The sequence below is a fragment of the Myotis yumanensis genome, unplaced genomic scaffold (genome assembly GCF_028538775.1).
Source record: "Myotis yumanensis isolate MYYU_CA2020_CCGP unplaced genomic scaffold, mMyoYum1.0.hap1 SCAF_7, whole genome shotgun sequence".
Classification (NCBI taxonomy): domain Eukaryota; kingdom Metazoa; phylum Chordata; class Mammalia; order Chiroptera; family Vespertilionidae; genus Myotis; species Myotis yumanensis.
This window is the reverse complement of record NW_027223758.1, coordinates 79,680,012-79,703,620: the sequence shown is the minus strand read 5'-3', so window position 1 is coordinate 79,703,620 and position 23,609 is coordinate 79,680,012. Positions and strand designations below refer to the sequence as shown.

General features: G+C 36.9%; 1 protein-coding gene across 2 annotated transcripts in view; it reads left to right on the top strand.

Moving 5' to 3' along the window:
- RIT2 (Ras like without CAAX 2) overlaps positions 1-23,609 on the top strand; it is a 247,229-nt gene that overhangs the window by 72,796 nt on the left and 150,824 nt on the right. The window contains exon 3 of one of the 2 annotated variants that reach the window (XM_070421620.1): positions 20,697-20,767. In XM_070421620.1, the coding sequence (XP_070277721.1) occupies positions 20,697-20,767 (71 nt within the window). Of the gene's footprint in view, positions 1-20,693; positions 20,768-23,609 lie in introns of both variants that reach the window. The other variant, XM_070421619.1, reaches the window with a different exon arrangement.

The window sequence follows — 23,609 nt, the reverse complement described above, 5'->3', positions numbered from 1 at the left end:
ACATGACTATATTGTGTATAGTACACAAATGTACACACAGGAAAGGTTCACTCTTAAAGAAAGGCTTTGGATTCTAGTCAAAGGAGATGAACTAGGTGATCAGATTGGAGAAATGTACTTGGTACAAAAATGATGTGTGCTAATGCTTTCCCACCCTTTATATGGCTTACACTCAAGTAACATTGGAGCTTATGTGCTAGAACTCCTAAAATATTAATAAAATCAATAATATTAGAGTGTGTAGCATCTTCATGTGATGATTTTTTTTAAAAAAAAACATTTTGTTTTTAGCAGATTATTTAACCTCTGGGACCAGAGATTCTTCAGTTACAAAATCTGCTGTCAAAATGTAGGGTTGTGATAAAGACTGATTGAGATAATATGTGAATGATATTATAAACTATCTAAAGTCCTGACTTAAAAATTACTTTAGTATATATTATACCATGTAAATATATGCTAACTTTTTTCTATATATAAACTAACACATAATAAATATAATTAGTTACCTTATCCTTGGAGGATGGAGTAGAAAAAGTAAAACCAATAAAATGAGTAGGGATAAGACTCAAAAGGCCAGGAATGGGAAGGATAAAGACACCAGCATTTGTATTTCCATAAGTTTAACTGAAATCTGAAAATGTATTAATTTCCTGTAGGTCCTCCGAAGTATAGTATACACGTATTCCAGAGTAAACAATCACTAATATTTTAAACAAGACAGCTCTATTGTACATCAATTCAAGTTGAAAATGCAGCTTTGAAGAGGTTGTCTATAGATAACACTGTTCCCATTTGAAAAATGATGTGATTTTGATACATAGAAGCAAAGAAAAAAAAGAAAGAAAAGAAAAGCATTTTCTGAGGGCGATAAGGTATTTTTCCATTGCTTTGCAACCCAGTAAATTTTAAACAAATAGTCTTGACCTTTACACAATAATGATCAGTCCAAAGTAATTTATATTTCTAGGTCATAGCATATAAAAAGGAGAAACATGATGAGCATTGAGGAACCTTATATTTTAATATTAACCCCTTTCACAATTGGTGTTGCTCAGGGCTGAATTTGTATGCTGCCATGGTTCTGGGCAGAGTTGAGCACAAACACAGGAAGAAAAGACAGTTCCCCCCTGAAGTAATTTCATGGACACCAAAATGCACTTCTGACCCTAAATATGTATTTTACCACCTGCAACTCATGCAGTCTTTCACTTAATATAAAATATCCTTTTTAAATCACAAAAGTATATTAAAAGATATATGAAATACTTAACACTCTATCTTTTGAACAGTACAAGGAAATGACATTTATAATAAATTTTCTAGAATTTCAGAAAGGAAAATGACCTCTCTGAGTTAGAGAAGTCTCAAAAAGCACTAGATACATAATACTGGAGCTGACCCTGCAATAACTCTAGGGTTAGTAGAGGGAAAGGGGGGGTGTTCATGGGTGTGGGGTAAGGAGAGAGCAGATAAAAGGAACAAATTCCTATCAGTAGAGTTGAATGTAACGTTCTTAAATTAGGCCTAAGAATAGTTGGTTTTCAGGATTAAAAACTCATTGCCTGGTTTTAATTTATGTTATTTTTCTTTACCCAAAATTCTTAATCTAGATTTGTTTGAGATAGAATAAAATAAGAACTGGGGGAAGATTATGCAGTTTATGCCCCCATCTCCACCCCCACCCTCCATTCTTTTCTTATCCCACTCTGGTCCCTCTTTCATTCCACAGCCTGAGGGACTTCTCTGTCTCTAGGTTTGTATTGCACTTGAGTAAGAACCCTGGCTGGCACCTTTGGTTGGATTATGCGACTCTTGCCTGCCTCACTGATCTCATGCTACATCCTGCCGCACTCTATCCCTTGCTCATCATTCTCTAGTCAACACCAACTTTATGCTATGTCTTGAGCACACCAAGCTTGAGGCTGACCCTGGTATAACCCACAAGTTGTTTCATCCACCATAGACTCTTTCACCTAATTCCCTTGGCTGAATCCTTTTCATCATCCAATTATCATCTTAAATGTCTTCTCTTAAGAATCTAGCCCTCTACCTTTATACAATTTTCTGCATAATACTTATCAATATCTGCTGTTTTTCTTGGACATATATTTTTTTTTCATTGTTTATTACAGGAACGGAACTAGGATTTGTCTGTCTCAGTCCCCAGAACCCAGAATATTATATTGGGAACACCTATTGCTTGAAAAGCAATTGATTGTTCTACCACCTTTCTCACCAAATTATGTAAAGTTGAACATGTGGAAACTTCTCAAGGACAGTACAATTACCCATGCATATTTTTTTTTTCTATTTAATTCTTATAAAACTTCACCACAGCCTAGAGCTCTGGTATGTGTGCCTGTGGGTGCATTATGAAATTTAAAAAAACCTAAGGTTCTTCAATTAAACTGCTAGTGTACCCATAAAAAATACAGAACCAAGCTGCCCAATGGGTATTCTTCCTTTGTGAAATAGAAATACAGCCTGTGACTTCAACTGAAACTCTAACCATTTTTAAAAGAAACACTTTTATTTTCAAGAGTTTGTGATTATTATTAATGATTCCAACCTAACAAATTGTTGCAGAGAAATGCAATGGTTTTCTTTTTAGACTAGGCATGAGCTGGAAAAAAAATGTCAATTAAATTGAGATGATGTAAAAAGCAGAAAAAAAAAACAGAACTTAATTTTCATATTATGACTGAATGTTCAAGGAATAAAAAAATTTCAAAGTTCAATCAAGTTATGAGAGGCAGCAAAAACAATGAAATATGATGGTGAGAACACAATAAGGTACCTCTTCAATTTCCTCATTATAATGTCATTTTTACATTAACTCTCTTCTATTGGAAGACTAAAGCTGAATTCAAGTTCAACAGCAATTGCTCATTATGAGAATTTCCCTACAAATCTGCAGTGTTTTATTCAGAGACTAGGGATGAAGGCTGTGGAGTACAAGTTTAGAGTATGATAAATATTCAATATTGATTCGTTGAAAGGTTTGGTCTAACTAGTAATGGGTAATATTTGCTGATGCACATTTTTGACAATTAATGACACTCACAAATGGGAAACAATTCCTAAATTGCGGTGGATATGATTGTTTTCTGAAACAAATGAACAAGCCTATTTTATACTGCGTGAAACCCCTTGACAACAGCTGGGAGAGTTAATCGAGTCTGGTGGTGGGAATAAGGCAAACATGACAGAGTGGGTAAAACTGGACAATTTCCAACATGCTCATTAATCACGTGACTAATCTGAAAATGAATGCAGCATGCAAATTAAAGGTGAAAGTGACTTCCTGGTTTGGAGAGATACCAGCATGTGAAATTGTGTGGATTCTTAACACTGCATTAGGCAGGGGCCTGAGATGTGTCAATGTCATGCTTTAATTAGAATACAGTGGTAGGTGGAACATGCTTGAGAATTAAACATACATTTCCATAAAATTTAGTCTGGTTAAAATGGAATCCAGTGATGCAGAGAAGCACTTCTGAAATTGTCTTTAATAAGACTATGCAAATATTCCAACTGTTTAAAGAACTAGGGAAGGGTTCTGAGCATATTCCAGCTGCCTAATTTCTCTAAACTCCATCAATAACTAGCTTTATGTTTTCTGACACTTCTCTTTTGCTACTCCATTTATACTGAAAGTGGAAACGTTTTAACTATTTAAGGACATCTGCTTTTTCCCATCCCTGCATAGATTGTGTGAGAATGCATAAGAAAAGCTCTGAAATGCAAATTCTGTTTGAACCATTTTGTCTCAAATGACCTATCCATGTAGTCAGTTAGATCCACATTAAAAAATATAGCTGACATTTTCTTGCATTTATTTTCATTCTTTGAAAACAGAAACAATATTACATTGTTTAAGAAATTGTTAAATATTTTAACCAAAATTTTTACTAGTTACACATGGGGAATTGAAATGTGTTAGACTTTATTTAACATATATTTTTATTGATTTCAGAGAGGAAGGGAGAGGAAGAGAGAGATAAACATCAATGATGATTGAGAATCATTGATTAGCTGCCTCCTAACACCACCTACTGAGGATTCAGCCCACAACCAGGGCATGTGCCCTGACCAGGAATCGAACTGTGACCACCTGGTCCATAAGTCAATGCTTAATCATTGAGCCACACTGGGCTAGACTCTATTTAGATAAATTTGAGATTTTTTACTGGAATTCCTATCTAATTCATATTTTGGAACAAACAATAAATACTTAAAATTTTTAGTCTTTGAAGATCATTTAGGATAGTGGGAGTTTGGTACATTTTCTACTGAATACAGTAATTTTTTTGTGTGTTGCTTTTTTATGTTTTCAATGTAATATCTTATCCGATATCCACACAACCTTAACAGGACAGAGATAATTCCTATATTTTTAACCAATTAGAAAACTGAGATACACAGACTATACAGTGAGGAAATAATTTTGTGAATCCTTTGTTTTGTTTTAATAAAGATGCATTAATTCCATTTGTTTCAAAGAGTAGATGATTTATCAAGGTGATATAACTAGAAAGAAAGATTTATCCCAAACTGTCCAAACTTGTTTCTCATAGCTGGTAGAAATATTAGCTATGCTCAGAGGTTTCATATAGAATGGCAAAATAAGGTTTATTTCAAAATGAAAAAAATGATCTAATAACCAACTTTCACTTTTTTACTTTGAATTGATGTTTATTGAGATAACGTAAAATATGGTTCAGCTTAATAAATTATTAAGTGGAAAACATTCTTGTAAACCCTGAATGAAGATTAAACATTAGCAAACTCCCCCAAAAGCTCTCTTTCTGCCTTCTTCACTACAGGTAATATCTATTTACCTTGAATGAAATCCTTTCCTCAATAAAATTTATAATTTTACATCCAATCCACTATAGTTTAGCCTTGTCTTCCCCACCCTCCCCAAATATATGTTGTAAGTGTAGGTATAATCCTATATAATAAAACCCTAATATGCAAATAAACTGAAGGGCAGAACAACCAGTGAAATGACCGGTTGCTGTGATGCACACTGACCACCAGGGGGCAGATGCTCAATGCAGGAGCTGCCCTGACTGGGGGCAGTTCCTGCATTGAGCATCTGCCTCCGAGAAGGAGGCAACTGATGGTGGCAATCAGGGAGTGGGGCCGGCCAGCGGGTAGCTCTAGGCTGCCAGCCAAAGTGGTGCCAGTGGGAGGGCCCCCCAATCGCCCACCCACAGGTCGCCCCACAGATCAGCCCTGATCACCGGCCAGGCCTAGGGACCTCACCCTATATATTGGGAACAATCTCTTAGATTTAAAAATTAAAACCTGGCAAGGCTTCTCTAACACTGAAAAAACAGGATGATGCAGCATGATCTCTGGCTTGCACATTTTGAGGTCAGTCCTGATTCTGACACTTATAACTGTGTGACAAAGCTAATTACTTAACTTCTCTCTGCTTCAGTTTTCCACCCATAAGTTGGGGAAAATGGTACTACTGCCTCAGAAGGATCATGTTATGTACCACTTTTTTATAATCAGGGCAAAAAATGTTGCTGCCTGCTGGGGTCCAACCCCAGCGGGTCCAGGGATCCCCAAAGGTGTGGACAGAGTCGGCGAAGAATGAATGACATGGAAACTGGTTTCAGTTCATCAGCATAGCGAGGTTCTCCCTCCAGGATCTCCAGTGAAGTTCTGGTTAGGAACTCCAACCAAGTTCTGGTCAGGATCTCCAACCAAGTTCTGGTGCCATGTTCTCTCGCTAGGTTCTCCAGCCAGGTTCTCCAGGTTCTCCAGCCAGGTTCAGTCGCCAGGTTCTTTAGCCAGGTTCTATCCAGATTCTTTTGCCATGTTCTGTCTAGGTTCTCCAGTGAAGTTCTGTAGCCAGGTTCTGTCCAGGATCTTTTGCCATGTTCTCTGGCTAGGTTCTGGTTAGGATCTGAGGAGGTTCTGACGAGGATCTGATGTTTATTGTCTTGTTACATCCGTATTTATACCAGCCGATTTTAATCCTGTCAATTTCTATTACAAAGGTTAGGGCGTTTCTTATCTCCATTCCAGGGAGTAAAGATTATGTAGCTTAACTACCCGCCTGGCACTTAATTAAGGGGTTTTATCCCCTCCCTAACCTCAGGGAAAAATCCCCACCTGGGGAAACAACCTTTCTCGGAGAGGTGACCTTGGCCAAAACACATAGCGCTAAGGGGAGCAAACACATTAAGAACAGTATGCTATATATGCCAGGTCCCTTGAAACACATGCTGTGCATTTGTTTCTTCCCTGCAGCAACTGTGTCAAGCAGCAAGGATGGACTGGCTCCCGGCAGCTGCCCATACAGCAGCAAGATATATGAAAAGTATGTACCTGTAGGAAAAGTATGGTTACTGGTGCATACAGTGTCCTGGATTGGGCCTAAACCGGCATTCAGACATCCCCTGAGGGTGCAGGCTGGGCTGAGGGTCCCCTCCCCCCATGCACAAATTCCATGCACCAGGCCTCTAGTTATATATAATTACCCTATCTAATAAAGAGGGAATATGCTAATTGACCCTCACACCATCACAAAGATGGCAGTGCCCACAGCCAATAAGGAGAGAATATGGTAATTGACTGCCCCACCCTCAAAGTAATGAGTTAATTCTCTAGCATCCTCCATTACTTCTTAATCTCCTCTTCCATAGGAAGGCCTCAAACCCAGTATTGCCTTGTCCTTCCCTGTGTACATCACCACCTATCAATATATCACCCAGAGCCAAACCGGTTTGGCTCAGTGGATAGAGCATCGGCCTGTGGACTGAAAGGTCCCAGGTTCGATTCCGGTCAAGGGCATGTACCTTGGTTGTGGGCACATCCCCAGTAGGGTGTGTGCAGGAGGCAGCTTGTCGATGTTTCTCTCTCATCGATGTTTCTAACTCTCTATCCCTCTCCCTTCCTCTCTGTAAAAAATCAATAAAAATATATTTAAAAAAAAAAAATCACCCAGAGTGGTATCTCACTACAATAAATGAAATATTTCACTTTCGGCCTGGTTAGTAGAGACTCTGAGGGTTTCTTAACTCCTGCTTCTAAGTAAATGCAGATATCCCATTTTCCTGCTATAGCCAAAGGGGTTTGAACAGTTTTTATGAATACCTTACTTTGTTGACTCATATTGGGATCCTTATTTTTTTAAATTTATTGATTGATTTTAAAGAGAGAAGAGAGAGGGAGAAACATCAATTTGTTGTTCTACTTATTTATACATTCATTGGTTAATTCTTGTATTTGCCCTGACTGGGGATCAAACCCACAACCTGGAGTATTTGGTTTAACCAACCGAGCTACCTGACCAGGGCTGGGATCCTTACTAATAGAAATATGTCCAGATATTTTATAATAACCAATAGTTTGAATTTAAATGTTCTCATAGTGTCCACAGGCATTAAAGAGGGGAGAAAAATAGCATCCTCAGAAAATTACATCAATCTCTAGGGAGCGTTGTCCTGTCATAAACAGTCCATTTTACAACCCTGTCAAAGACCTTTTGCATACCAACGTCATTTAATCTATTCACTATCATTCTCTATTTTTAATAATCTTCCCATATAAATATGTATCATTCCATACCTTCATTAAAACCATGAATAAGAATGGAAAACACATTGTGAGAAATGACAGGGTCTATAGTAAACTATTAGAAAACTTCCTACGTACTGAAACAATTTATTGTTTACCATTCTGGATGGAGTATTTCAAACACTTACTAATTCCTCTGACAATATTTGATCCCACCTTATGCTTCTCCATTTTGTTAACTGAGATTGCAAGTCAAGCACCTATCAAACCCCATTTGCTTGCACAGTAATAGTTCAAAATGCCATTCATATGTTTTGTGAAAGGACATCACTAATTGCCGGGAGCCGGTCCATCCTTGCTGCTTGACACAGTCGCTGCAGGAAAGAAACATCTGCACAGCATATGTTTCAAGGGACCTGGCATATATAGCATATTGTTCTTAATATGTTTGCTCTCTTTAGCGCCATGTGTTTTAACCAAGGTCACCTCTCTGAGAAAGGTTGTTTCCCCAGGTGGGGATCTTTCCCTGAGGTTAGGGAGGGGATACAACCCCTTAATTAAGTGCCAGGTGGGTAGTTAAGCTACATAATCTTTACTCCCTAGAATGGAGATAAGAAACGCCCTAACCTTTGTAATAGAAACTGACAGGATTAAAATCGGCTGGTATAAATATGGATGTAACAAGACAATAAACATCAGAACCTCATCAGTTCCTAACCAGAGCTCTGACCAGAACTTTGGCTGGAAATCCTGGCTATAGGTCCTGACTAGGCTGCTGATCAACTGAAGGCTGTCTTCGTGTCATTCATTCTTCGCCGACTCCGTCCACACCTTTGGGGACCCCTGGACCCGCTGGGATTGGACCCCAGCAACTAATCAGATTTGCACTCCATTGGAGTAACTACGTATTCTTTTCAAGTCTAATTATATATCTTATGATATTATTTGTTCTTTACAAATGATAGTTTTATCTTTTGATTCTCAATACAATTCTCATCCTAAAAAAGAAGTAAGTAGTGAAGGAGTTCTGATGTTTTTCCCATTTATCAGCATTACACACTCCTTTTGTCACCTTCTTTTGCCAATCTTAACAACTCTAAAGATTGAGAGAAATGAAATTAAAGCTTAAGTCTCTTGATAAAAAAAAAAAATCTCCAAGGTCCCCATGGGCTAAGTACCGTGCCGTATCCAATTTCTACTCCTAAATCACCATATAATTATCTGAGCCATCTCTGTTTTTGGAACTCCTCCTTAATTTTCCAAGTTGAACTGTTTGACTCCATTTTTCAATGGAAACAGCCTCTCCTGCCTCATGGATGTCTCAATACTTCCCTAGCTGAAAGTATATGGGATATGCACACTTGTCTATAAATACATTACTTGCACTCTTTCTTGTCTCACAACCAGGAGCTGTGATTTTTTACAACTCCATGCAGTTTCTTTAACATTAGAGTTTAAAGAAACGGGATCCTCTTGTGTTGTACATTATATAGCATATGCTTATTAGTGTTGGATTTTTTTAAGTCCTCACCTGAGGATATGTTTTCACTGATTTTAAAGGGAGAGGAAGAGAGAGAGAGAAAGATTGATGTGAGAGAGAAACATTGATTGGTTACCTCCCATATGCGCCCAAAAGGGGATCAAACCCACAATCCTTTGGTGTATGGGATGATGCTTCAAACAAGTGAGATACCCAACCAAGGCCAAAATATTTTTTGAATGAGTAACTGGGATACAAGATTGACATCACCAACTGTTTCTCTCTGACATAAAAGTATGGAACAAAGTGATTGCTCAGAAGGGTAATAACTTTAGTTTTGTTTATGTGTGGTTCTTTTTTTTTTTTTTTTGGCTTTTCAAACATTCACTTTTATCCTAAATTCAATAATAACATTGAATATAAGAGGAAAGGGATGCGAAGAGACAGGAAAAAGAGACACACATCTGGAAGTACCTGCTGATAGCACCTAACCAAGTAGGGGAGACAGGTGCCAGTCACACAGCCTCCAGATGTGGCAGATATCTTCCGCATTTCATGCTTGAGAAGGGAGAGAAAAACTGAAGCATAAATTATGCACCCTAAAATCAATTGGCAGCTGTGTGCCCTTGTCTTCTGCTCCACTGAGTTGCTCTGAAACACCAGGCTGTTCCCAGTGAGTGGTGGAAAGGTAAATGGGGACCAGGTGTTTGAAGGTGGCACATAGACTATAAATGAGAACTGCTGCTGTGGACAAGAAAGGAGAAAACTAAACCTTACATGGTGTAAAAGCCGGTAAGAAGGAGGAGGGATCAGTGCTAGCTAGGTCTGGGGAAATTCTTCTCATTAAAAGAGCCAGGCTGGTAGGTGGCCAAGTTCAAGTTCTCTTTAAAATGATGTGGCAATCACTTCTCCAGGAGGATTTGAAGGTGCCCCAAAATGGAAAGAACTTGGGCATCCATCATTCACATAACCTCCAGTGGATAGAGAGAAGTGAATTCTGAGGATACCACACTGAACAAGGTCAAAATTAAACTAGTTGCACTGATGAAGCAATTGTTGCCATTACTGCCACTGGGAATGATGTTTGCCATGCTTTACTATCCTCCCATACATTCCAGTTCCATGGCACAGGGATCCGCATATGTTTACTTTTGAATCAAGGATTTCATTCAATATATCTGCTAGGCAAGTCTTAGGTCAAAGGCCTGTAACCTTGTAGCAAAGAAACCTGGAAAAGGGACTGGCTGCTTCTATGTCAATCATAGGAATGTAGGGCGTAAAAGATGCTGGCTGTCCACTAACTGCTTTTCCTCTCATACTAAATGTGGTTTCATTAAAGATTCTGCTCTGTATTATTTATATCTAAGTATTAATATAAGTGTGGCCCAGATTTTGGAGTTATGTATTCATTCAGTTCAATTAAAAAACAGCAAAGAAACTTCAAAGTAATCCTCTTTACTCATTTGATTAGTCTTTGAAAAACAACCAGCATAGCACAAAAAAAGAACAGCTTTTGGTATCTAACAGACCTAGTTTGGTCTTCCAACCACCTCTTAATCTTATTAAATTCATATTTAAATAGGGCATATCTATAATAATAAAAGCACAATATGCTAATTAGACTGGACATCCTTCCAGACATCCTTCCGGACGACCTTCTGGACAAAGCCGGGGCTGTGAGGGAAACCTGAGTCCTGGGTGCCAGGGGGAAGCCGATGCTGGCATCCAGAAGAAGAAAGGCCTACCCTTGCACAGACTTCGTACATCAGGCCTCTAGTTGAAATATATGTAATGTCTTGTGTCACAAATAAGCTGAAAGAATTGAGCAGAGTACCAGACAGTCAGAAAAGGTAAACTGAATTTATTGACCACCTATTATATGCCTGTCAGAATGCTAGACAATGCACACATAATGAATAAGGCTCCATGCTTTTAAATAGCTGAGACCAAATAATAATAATTATTATTATAATTAGAAGAAGAAGACAAAGAAGAAGAAGGAGGAGGAGGAAGAGGAGGAGGAAGAGGTGGAGGAGGAGGAGGAGGAGAAGGAGAAAATGGTTAACATGCTGTAATAGAGCTCTGTGCAGAAGTACAGGAAGGGGATAAAGTTTCTCTCTGGGCTGGTAGAGGAAGACTCCATAGGGAAGTGTGATGGTTAATTTTATGTGTCAACTTGATTGGGCCATGGGAAGCCCAGGCATTTGGTCAAACATTATTCTGGGTATGTCTGTGAGGGTGTTTCTGGATGAGATTAACATTTGATAGTAGACCGAGTGAAGCAGATTGCCCTTCCTAATGTGGGTAGTCCTCATTCAATGACTTTAGAACCTGAGTAGAATTAAAAGTCTGAGTGAGAGGGAACTTTGCCTGTCTGATTGATTAGGCTGGTACAAGGGTCCCCTTCTGCACTTGGACTGTAAATTATACCATCAGATATCCTGGGTCTCCAGTGTCCATAGTTATGTAAGCCAATTTCTTGCACTCAATCAATCAGTCAATCAATCTTACATATCAAGATGCAATTTAAATGCATAATTAATATTTTATGAAATACTGGTTCTGTTTCCCTTGTAAATTATAATTTACAATATAATTAGGTATGTCATTCATTTGTATTTTAAATTCATTTCTGGTCTTGTCCAATCAAGAAGGATTGCCCTAGCTAGTTTGGTGTAGTGGATAGAGCATTGGCCTGCAGACGAAGGGTCCTGGATTCAATTTCGGTCAAGGGCACATAGCTCAGTTGTAGGCTTGATCCCTACCCCTGGTCAGGGCTCATGTGGGAGACAACCAATTGATGTGTCTCATTGATGTTTCTCTCTCTCTATCTCTCCCCATTGTTCCACTCTCTCTAAAAATCAGTGTAAAAATATCCTTGGGTGAGGATTAAAAAAAAAAAGAAGGCTGTGGATGGCTGTAAAAAAAATATTTCTTTTGTATTTTGAGGCAATGGACTCAATGATTGCAATAATCAATCCTCTGTCTAGCTCTGTCTTGGCCAGAACAGTAACCCTGAACCACATGAGGCTGTGGTGCACTTGCCATGTGACTTGCCCAAATTAAGATGTATTGTAAGCACAAAAAGCACAGAGGCTTTCACAACTTCATATAAGAAAAAGAATGTAAGATATTACATTAATATTTTTGTATGCTGCTCACACATTCAAATTTTATTCTAGAAAAATTTAGTTAAATAACGTGTTAAAATTATTGTTTTCCATTTTGTTTACTGCTTTGATGTGGCTACCAGAACATGTAAATTGCATATGTGGCCTACATCACATGACCATTACACAGTACTGCTACTACAGGGAGCATGGAAGGACCTGGTAACTTCTTAGAAATACAGAATCCCAGCCCCAGACTTACTGAACCAGTGCCCTTTAACAAGATCCCCAGGAGATTTGTATGTGCAGGAAAACTGTGAAGCACTACTCTCGCCCATCACCCTAAGCATACACCCCTTTTTTTCTTCATCCACAGAGGAAATTTCATTTCTGCAACCTGATTTCTAGAGAGACTGACAAAGTGAGGATTATCCGTCTTCAAAAAAAGGCAAGCCTAGAATTCTAGATGTCATTATTCTCTGTGTCCAATTTATCTTTAGTATATACATAGGGTTCAGTTGTTAAAATGCCATGCTCAGCAAGCCTGGGACACACAACAACTTCATTTTATCAGGTTTGAGAAGGAAGCAGCACGAAGCATTTGCTCCTGTACACACATTGCTTTTCAGCAGGCTGCTGCCAAAATCCAGGGTCCATTCTGGCCCCCAGGTGCCCTCCTGCCTCCTGCAGCTCCTCTGTTCACCTGCTCCTCCCCATCTCTGTGCCCATAGCAGTTCGCAGTGTTTTCCCTTTCCCTTCCATTCTGCTTTTATCTTCTCTGCTGATCATCCCCTCGGGCTCTGCTTCCTGTTTCTCTCATGACAGCTAATTTTGTGCAAAAGTAATCTGAGAGTAAGGTGTTTGTGCTTGATAATAGCTTAATATTTTACCCCTCCTGTAGTTTTATTGCATTTTAATAGGGAGTGCCTGGAAATAAAATGGCTTATCGTAACTAGAGAGAATAAAACAGAAGGGGTGGAATTTGGGGCACCCTGCCAGACCACGATATTTTGGACAAGAGGGTCCTTTGGTATCATTCTGTTTTCCATTCCTATAAACCATATTCTCACATTGTCGGAACTCACTCAATATGAACTAAGTATCTAGAAGTTGTCATGATGTGAGATAATTGATACCGGCTAGAAGACAAAATGGAAATCATTGAAAACATAGTTACATTATGGGTTAATTTCATGCAAATATTGTGTCACCATAAAATATGAACAATTAGAGAACTGGAACTGGGTAGTTCCCCCCCACCCCTTTTTTATAATTGAGTAACTGAGAACATTCCCCTTTTAAAATGTTTTTAAGTAGGAAAAGTGTATTACATATATAGAAAAGTATACTGAACAATGATTTATCACAAAGAAATATCTAAGTAATCTCTGTCCTGGTTAAGAAAGTATTTTCCAATAAATATTGCTTAGTCTGGATATTTATCTTTTAATTCTATATGAATGGAAACCTACAATGTATATTATTTTAGGTCTAGCTTCGTTCACTCACCATTATATTTCTAAGCTTCATCCATTTGTAGTGTGCTGTAGTTATCTAAATTTCATAGCAGAAACTATCCACTGCATGAATAATATGCTAGGTTTTTTGCAAGGCTTCTATGAAATCTTTATTCACCAGCCTCCAACTCCAAGTGCACTTTGTTATGCCTCCTTTGTGGCCTCATTCATGGAAAAGGGCCACATCTTATTGAATTTTATATCACTAGTACTTAATGTTATTTTTTTAGAAACATATTAGAAACCAAATAAAGATTTTATAAATATCAAAGAGTAAGTGAAAATAGCATGCTTTTTTACAAGTTGTGTGAAATTGAGCAAATTATATAATCTCTCCAAGCTTCAATTCCTCCTCTGTAAATGGAGGTGGGGATAGTTCCTTTACAGGGTTATTATGAGAATTACTAGTAAATGATGTAATGGAATGTTAAAAAAATACATATATTTTTACCATGCCAGTACAGTGTCAGTGCTCAGTAAATGATAGTAATAAAGTTATAACTTTAAAAAAACACACACCAATCTCTTGCTCACTTTTCATTGGAAATGGCCTCCTCACCTGCTCCACCATCCTGCCTGCGGGGCTATCGATTGGGGCTGTGCTTCCTCCTGGCTCCCTCAGAGTCTGGGAGCCAGATGGCAGCCTGGCTGCCACCACTGGTTGCCATCTGCAGGGGTGTTTGGTGGGGTGATCAAGCCCCCACTCACACTTGCCTTGGCTTAGCACCACCCGCTCTCCTGCTCCACCATCCCCCACAGTCCCGCTCTAGTTGGGGCCCATCAGGGCAGCAGGCCTCCACTGCTGCCCACTGCCAGCGCACTGTTGCTGATGCCTGCCATGTTCCTCGTTGCCCCCTGGTGGTCAGCGCACATCATAGCGAGTGGCTGAACTCCTGGTCAAAGGACCACCCAAAGGGACAATTTGCATATTAGGATTTAATTATACAGGATTAGTATTTAAGAAGTCTTACCACACCAGACAATGATGGTATTCTCCTACAGTACCTTCTAGAAGCATTATTGTTTTACTTTGCATGTTTATATTTATAACCTGGCTAGCATTTACTTTACTATATCCTGTGAGGTAGTAGCCAAGTTCCATTATTTTTAATGTTTATATCTGATTGACAGTCCTCTTTCTTGAAAATACTTTCTTTTTCCTACTGCCCTGAATGCCAATTCTGCCATCTAAAAAAGGGTTCTTTAATGTATGGGTTCCCTGTTCTGTCAATTTATTTTTCTATCCTTGTGCCAATATCACATTGTCTTAATTGCTGCAAATTAAGAGTAAGCCTTGATACATAGAAGAGCTTATTGTTCTATTTTGAGAATGTCTCAACTATTTTGGACTCTTCTCATTTCCATATTAATTTAGAATTAGTTGGTGGATCTCCACTGTTCCCCCAAATCTGTTTGGAATATATTTATTGTCAATTAGGGGAAAATTAAAATCATTAAAATATTGAATCTTCTAATCCATAAACATGGCAAACACTTCCACTTATTTATATCATTTTTAATGTTTCTCATAAAGTCTTACAGCTTCTTAAGTAGAAGTCTTGCAAAATTTTTAAAAGATTCATTTTTTGAAATTTGATTTTGTTATGATAATGAATACCATTAAATATCGTCATTTCTTATCTTTTTTGTTGCTCTTATATAGAAAAATTGTTTTTGTTCTGTTGATTTTGTTCCCAGAAAACTTAATATATTCATTTATTCAATTTGCTAATTTATGCCTGGAATATTTGACATTTTATACATACCCAAAAGATATTTTCTATGAATAACATTTTCTCTTTATCAAATTTATTCACATCAGGCATATTCTTGCCTAACTGAACAGGTTAGAACCACCAGTATAATGTGAATAAAAGTATTTATAATGAGTATTTATTCTTGTCTTGTATCTAACCTCAGAGGAAGTGATTTTAGTATTTAATGTTCATTTTGGGTTTTGTTTAAGTAACCAGTGTTAGATTCTGTGCCTATCAGAGTGTGAAGCATAGATTATACACTCAAATACCTATTGACATCATTATTGATAAATATACTGATATATTAGATTTGTATCAGTGCTGATTCAGCCATGATTTAACTTTTTGTTCCAGTGAAAGTGTCCAGGACAGTATGTTCCAAAATGCTTATATACACACACACACACACACACACACACACACAATTAAGATAATTCATTTAAGTAATTCATTGACAATGTTCTCATATATTATTCAAGCCTTTATATTTTATTGTCCTTTAAAAAATAAATGACTAATATCTTAGAGATATATACTAGCTCATTTATATATATATATGTATAGACATATATATTCACTGTAATACTAATTATCACACATTTTAGATATTCTGGTAAGGCATATAAGAAGTATTAAATTATCTTCATGATTTTTAAAACATCATCTAGTGAAAGTTCAATGATCATCTAATATTTTCTCTCAGATACATATTGTGGTTTTAAGTTATCCTAATTTCATATTTACAACTAAATTATTTTAAAGTTATTTAAATACATATGCTTGTTCTACAAAGGAGTTAAATAAATTATTTTAAGTAAATTTTCCAGAACACCTTAAGTTTTTTTAATTAAATTAAAAGTCCATATTTTTGATAATTATTGAAAACATCCTGCCAAATCCTCTATGATTTACTTGGGAAGAAAGCATTCCCACATGGGTAAATATAAATAGCAGAAGTAATTTAGATTCAATATAATTTCATGGTTAATTTGAAGCAATATACATTTTTTAAATTACAACATAACATAACATGCCTAGAGTTTGAATTGTGTGGGTTTTTTTTTTATTTTATTTTAAGCACCATGAAATTTGCAACTTTTGTTGATCCTTCTAAAGCTCCTATGCATTGACTAGCATGTACTCTTATCTCCATCTTGCAAAAAAGATCAAGTTTCTGGCCAATTATAACTTCAATATTTAGAGATGATTTTGAGGCTTGAACACAGGTCTTTGATTATTACTTCTGGTAAAATACTGCTGGAGAGGGAGAGTGAAGACACATGCCAAGCGAAGGAATAGTCTCAAATCAAACATTCTTGTAAAAATGAATTTTACAGTGCTAGATGCTTCCAAGAAAGTGGCCCCAGTGGGCTTTTCTGTGCAAACAATATAGTAGGCAGTTGCTGCCATTTCTGCCTGATAAAGCTTTGTGTACAGTTGGCCTCTTGCTTGGGAAGATAAATGAGCTCACTTCAGGGCTGGGTCTATAAGCAGATGATTGAATTTCAGGGAGGTGTTTATATGCATTCAAGAGGAGTATTTCTGTCACTGCATTTCTGCATGGGAGGTCACAAAGGGAGTGGATGGATGGAAACAGAAAGGAAGATTGTTTATTGGGAGGAAATGAAAGGGATTAGTTTCTGTGGAGGCCAGGCAGGTGACCTAGATTCACAACACCAGGATGTGTACTCTGATGGATATTTTTTAAAAGAGAGAAAGAAATCTTGGATATAGGGCCTGGCTTAATTTCTAGCCAATTCACATCGAGTCTCTTTGAAGGGTTTTTCTAATCCCAGGAGAAGCTTTTATTTGACATATTTTCATGTGCTGGGTTTATCTAGGTCTCAGATAATCACACAGTGAAGTTCTCATATGGATTACTCAGCATGATCCTGGCCTCAGCAGGCTCTTTTTTGGGGCCTTTGAGTTGAAATGAGCAAAAATGAAATCTGAAAGACTTACATGTGATCCTCAGGTCACAGAGCCCTTTCCAAAGTAACTATTCATATTTTCCTATGAAATTGAAAAACAACCCTATGCATCTCCAAAAAATATTGCAAGTAATTCCACAAGATTTCTCTTTTGTAAGAGGAAGATTACTGAAAATATAAAGGGCAGTGTAATAAAAAATAGAGAGACTGTGTGGTTGCCTGTACACTGAATGGTTTTAGGATGGCTGAGAGTTGCTAAAAACACACTAGATTTACCTCCTTGCAAGTTGTATTTCCCACAATTTCAGCTTCTTAGAGCACAATTGTAAGGAATAAATTTCCTTGAAGGTAAGCTATATGTCCTGTACATTTTAGATCTTCACATTCCACTGCATATATGTGTATCTTCCATTAGGATTCTACTAGAGGCCTGGTGCACAAAATTCGTGCATTGGGGTGTGGGGTGTCCCTCAGCCCAGCCTGCACCCTCTCCAATCCGGGACCCCTCAGGGGATGTCCGACTGCTGGTTTAGGCTCGATCCCAGGGATCAGAACTAAACCAGCTGTCGGACATCCCTCTCACAATCCAGGACTGCTGGCTCCCAACCGCTTGCCTGCGTGCCTGCCTGATTGCCCCTAACCGCTTCTGCCTGCCAGCCAGATCACCCCCTAATCACTCCCCTGCCAGCCTGATCGACCCCTAACTGCTCCCCTGCTGACCCAATCACCCCCAACTGTCCTCCCCTGTTGGCCCAGTCACCCCTAACTACTCTCCCCTTCTGGCCCGGTCACCCCTTACTGCCCTTCCCTGCAGGCCTGGTCCCCCCCAACTGCCCTCCCCTGTAGGCCTGGTTGCCCCCAACTGCCCTCCCCTGCTGGCCTGATTGCCCACAACTGCCCTCACTTGCCGGCCATCTTGTGGCTGTGGGCACTGCCATCTTTGAAACTGAGGCAGTTAATTAGCATATTCCCTCCCTATTGGCTGTGGGCACTGCCATCTTTGAGGGAAGGCAGTCAATTAGCATATTCCCTCCTTATTGGCTGTGGGTGCCACCATATTTGAGGGTGTGGCAGTCAATTAGCATATTCCCTCCTTGTTGGCTGTGGGCACCACCATCTTTGTGACAGCATGAGGGTCAATTAGCATATCCCCTCTTTATTAGATAGGATAAGTTCCTTGAGAGTGGAGACCATGATACTGTGTGTGTGTGTGTGTGTGTGTGTGTATTTGTGTCTGTATGTGTTCTTACCTTCAGCAGCTAGCAGAAATCTAATTTTGGGGGGAGAAGTTCAGTTTCATGCATTGAAAAAGTGCCTCCTGTGGTTGACCATCACTACTTTCTAAATCAAAAGGTTGTGAAAATAATAATTTATGTTTTTGCATTTCAAAATCAATAGTATAAATAATTATTGAATTGTGTCAAAATTCAATGCTGTTCTAAATACTTTTGTGGTGATTCAGTTTGCTATTTACTCATACTATAATTGGTGAATAAAACAATACAGAAATTGTAGGCTGACTCTATGAGTTTGTGAGTTCAAGACAGAAGTTTCAACCATGTTTCACAAATGATGATATACTCACTGTAGGTATTTGAACAGGCTGAAATATATAGGATGGGATTGGCATGAATAAGGAAATAAATGGATTAATAAAGTAAGATTCTCAGCTCTCACTCCAGAGCTTCAGACCCAGATATTCACTGTTTTCACTGAAATGGTACAGAGATATTGCAAAGTACAGAAGCAAATACATTGATTTTTTTGTAGTTTTCATGTACAAGTCTTCACCTCAGTCATTGTAAATGGAATCATTTTCTTAATTTTATTTTATGTTCATTCCTAATGTTTAGATATACAACTGGTTTTTGTGCGTTGACTTTGTAGCCTGAAACTTTGCTAAATTTTTTTAGAAGTTCTATTGTGTGTGTGTGTGTGTGTGTGTGTGTGTGTGAGAGAGAGAGAGAGAGAGAGAGAGAGAGAGAGAGAAATCTTATAATTTTAAAAATTGGGGCATTAAGCACATTCACAATACTCTGCAATCATCACCATTATCTATTTCCAGAACTTTTTCATCTTCCCAAACAGAAATCTTGTACTCCTTAAACAATAACTTCCCATTAACCCCTATTATCAGCCCCTGAATTCTTTAGAAACCATGAGATTTCTACATGTAAGATCAAGTTATCTGCTAACAGAAAATGGATGCATTTTATTTATTTTTCTTGCCATATTTGTCCAGCTAAAACTTCTAGTACTATGTTAAATAACAATGGTTAAAGCAGTTTTGTTCCTGATCTTTGGGAAAAGCTTTTAGACTTTCACACTGAGTTTACTGGCAGCATACAAACTTGTGGTGCATGCATTTATTCCATTAACTGGTTCTCTAGAGAACATCACCAGGATACCTCAGATCATGAGATTTTCCTGACAAAGGAGAAATATACTTTATTTTACTTTAAGCAGAAAGTCCCTTTCTTATATTTTATGGGTTGTATCCTTCTCATTCTATGTACTCTACTTGACTGGAGTATCTGAATCTTTTACTTAGTAACCCATTTTTTTCTTTTTAAATTGAATTTATTGGAGTGACACTGGTTAAAAAATTATAAAGGTTTCAGGTGCACAGTTTTACAGCAAATCATCTGTACACTGCATTGTAGGTTCACCATCCCAAGTCAACTACCATTTATCCCCCTTATACTCTCCTCCACCTCCCTCCACTCCCTCCTCCTCAGCAATCACCACACTTGTTCATGTCCATGAATTTTTTATCTTTTTTTCCCTTTTTGGCTCAATCCTTGCACCACTCCTCCCAACTACCCTCTACAGCTGTCAGCCTGCTCATTATTTATAAATCTGTCTTTATTTTGCTTGTTAGTTCATTAAATTCCACATATGAGCAAAATGTATGACACTTGTCTTTGTCTGACTGGTTTATTTCACTTAGCATAATGCTCTCCAGGTACATCCATGTTGTCACAAAGGGTAAGATTTCCTTTTTCATGGCTGAGTAGTATTACATTCTGTAAATCACAGCTTTTATCACAGCTTTTAAAGCAGTATGGAGTTTCCTCAAAAAATTAAAAATGGAACTGTCTTATGTCCCACAATTCCACTAACTGTAATTTCTCTGAAGAAACCTGAAACATTAATTCAAAAGAATATACACACCCCTATGTTCATTGCTGCATTATTTACAATAGCCAAGATTTGGAACCAGCTCAAGTGTTCATCAGGAGATTAGTAACCTGTTTAGAAAGTTTTTTTTCTTCTTAAGTCTAAAAACTAAATATGTCTTTTCTGTTAACTATATTTCAATACAAACTTTGTCTTGTGTTTTGTTTTGTTTTCAGAAGATGCTTATAAGACCCAGGTTAGGATTGACAATGAGCCAGCTTATTTGGACATCTTGGACACTGCTGGTCAGGTAGGTAATCTTCTTAGATCGCTCCAATCTCTGAGGCCAGTTTAAGCTTTAAGTTCAAATGCATTTACCACAAAGAAGATGAGCTTAATTATTTAAACAGACAAGAACAAATCTTCAACAGCAATTAAATAAGAAAAAAATATTACAGGAAAATGTGACTCATTGGCCACCAGAATATTTCAAGATTCCCTTAATTTTCTCAATATAAGAATATAAGAGTAGATGTAATATTGCTAGTGAGATTATAAAGTAGTTTATTATTCTCCCTCAGATGTGCTCAGAACTATGTCTGAGACCCTAATCTTATGATGGCTTTTATTAGAGAATTTTAATTGAATATAAAGAAGGATGGTCTATATACTCATGCAACCAAGGCTATGCAGACAGTTCAATGGAATAAGTAACATAACCAAGACTTAGCATAATCTGACACATTATTTTAAAAATCTATAGATAGGAACAAGGAGAAAGAGAACTATGAGGAAGAGGAAGAGACAATAATTGGTATGATATAAAAATAAAGATAGAACTAAAATACTACAAAACAGTTATAAATGAAATTTGAGAAAGGATTCAAAGAATTAAAGTATTTCAAAGCCTTGCAGTATTTTGGAGAAGAATAGACATTTTTTTAACTTCATAATTTTAAAATAATTAATATATCTATTAAATGACAGACAGAAAAAATAGCTCTCTATTTTGTTATAAACCTAAAACTGCTCCAAAAATGAAGTATGAAAAATATAACCTAAAAACTAGCAGATGGAAAGGGGAAGAATAAATTCTAAAGTTATGCATATAATATGAAAAGAAAGAAAAGAAACCAAAAAGCATAGTACAATAAATAAATATAAATATATCAGGAACCAAAATAAATGAAAATGTATATACCTTTAGACAAGTAAATTGGTAGCATCATTTTGAATAAAATAACAAAACTAACCTCTTGTACTTATTTGGTTTATAAGAGACATAAGGGTACAGAAAAATGGCAAATGAAAAAAAGATTATTTTTAAAAGTAGGCAAAAATAACCAAATCTAAAGCAGATATACCTCTATTAATATCAGACAAAATAAATTTTATTGAAAAAAGCATTATTAAGATGTAAAGGTGTTGATTTGTAATAAAAATCATCAAACTATTTAAAAACATCTAGTCTGTAATATAAGACAAATGGAGTGAACTATATAGAATATATAAATCCAAAGTCATGTATAGTGGGAAATTTTAAGCTCCTCTGTCAATAATGCTAGATAACAAATAATATAGTTGTAGAAGATTTGAAAACCCATTTAATTTATTCAGAATTCTGCAATCAATATGAGGGTAGGCATTATTTTCACACACATATGTGGTTTTACTTTTTTATTTATTTCTAATCTAAGCAAAGAATATGGTCTATAGAAGATTGATTATATGATATATGTAGAATATTACTTTGACTTAGAGTGTGATAAATTTTTGTAATATGTTTAAGCTAGTGGTTACCTCTTGAGGAGAAAGGGAAGAATCAGGAAAGGGAAGAGGTACAAAGTAGACTTCAACTATACAGGTAATGATTTATGTTTCCCCAAGTTCTGATTAAACAAAACCTAGGTCATGGGTACAGAGATCTTCACTGTAATATTTTCCTTTGTAATTAACTTATATTTAAACAATATTTTATTATTTTATCTGTTTGATGTAACTATCTAAAAAATAACTGCATTAATTGGAATACTGATACTGTGTAAGTCACTGGAAATAGGTGGTCTCTTTCTATATTTATGAACTATATCCAGACTATGAAACGCATATATGAAAAAACACATTTGGATAATGGACTAATGGGGGATGTAATCTCTTGAAGCCTTAGAGAGATTTAGAATAAGAACATTTCTATTGGTTAATGGAAAAATTAACTAGACTATCAATTGTATAAAAATCTAAAGAGATACAAAGGACCATCACAATATCCTTACTAATTCAATGCATGTGAAATGCAACTAAGTGAGATTAAATGTCTACATATCAGTGTGTATGTATTTATCTCACATTTTCAATATGATTAATTGGTCATCCATAGGCTTACAACACTCGATGAACTGCTCAATAGTGATACAGAAAATTAAATCACTGTGGTCCCTGGCCTTGAAGAGTTACACTTTTATTTTTTCACATATTTAAGAAAGAATCAACTCAAAACTGAAGAAAGAGACATCAAATTTTTATGCTGTGCCTTTAATCATATCACCTCTAACTTTCTCTTATAAACAGTGAGTGTTCCTTATCCAACCATGTTTGAAGCATCTAATTACTCACCAGTGTGATATGTAAAACATTAGGATTTATATTTATCGTTTATATTTTTAACTGAAACTTGGCAATTTCAAAACTAAACCTGCCAAATTTAAAAAGTATATAAATTTGATGTACTCATTGCATAAATATACTAAGTAAAATGACTACCAAGACTCTATAAAGTATACTTTTATACAAAGATATGAAAAACAGAATGTCATTCAATGACCTCATCATTCGAAGCATTTTCCTCAGTGTTACATTTTTGTGGTGGACAATGCAGAGCTTTTCATCCTATAATTACTACTGGGCCACTGTGCAAACAGGACTTTTATGAAGAATGGTCCTCAGTAGAAACTCTGAAATCAGTTCATAGTTGTTTCTACTTAATATCCATGTAAATGACTATCATTGTGAATATTTAATATAGATGGGGCTTAGAGATGAAATATTTTAGTTCCTTTGTTTACAAATAAAGATACTGGAGCTCAGAAGAGGCAAGTGGCTTACCCAATATCACATGGCTTCTAAATGCTAACCCTGGAGGGATTCAGGTGCTT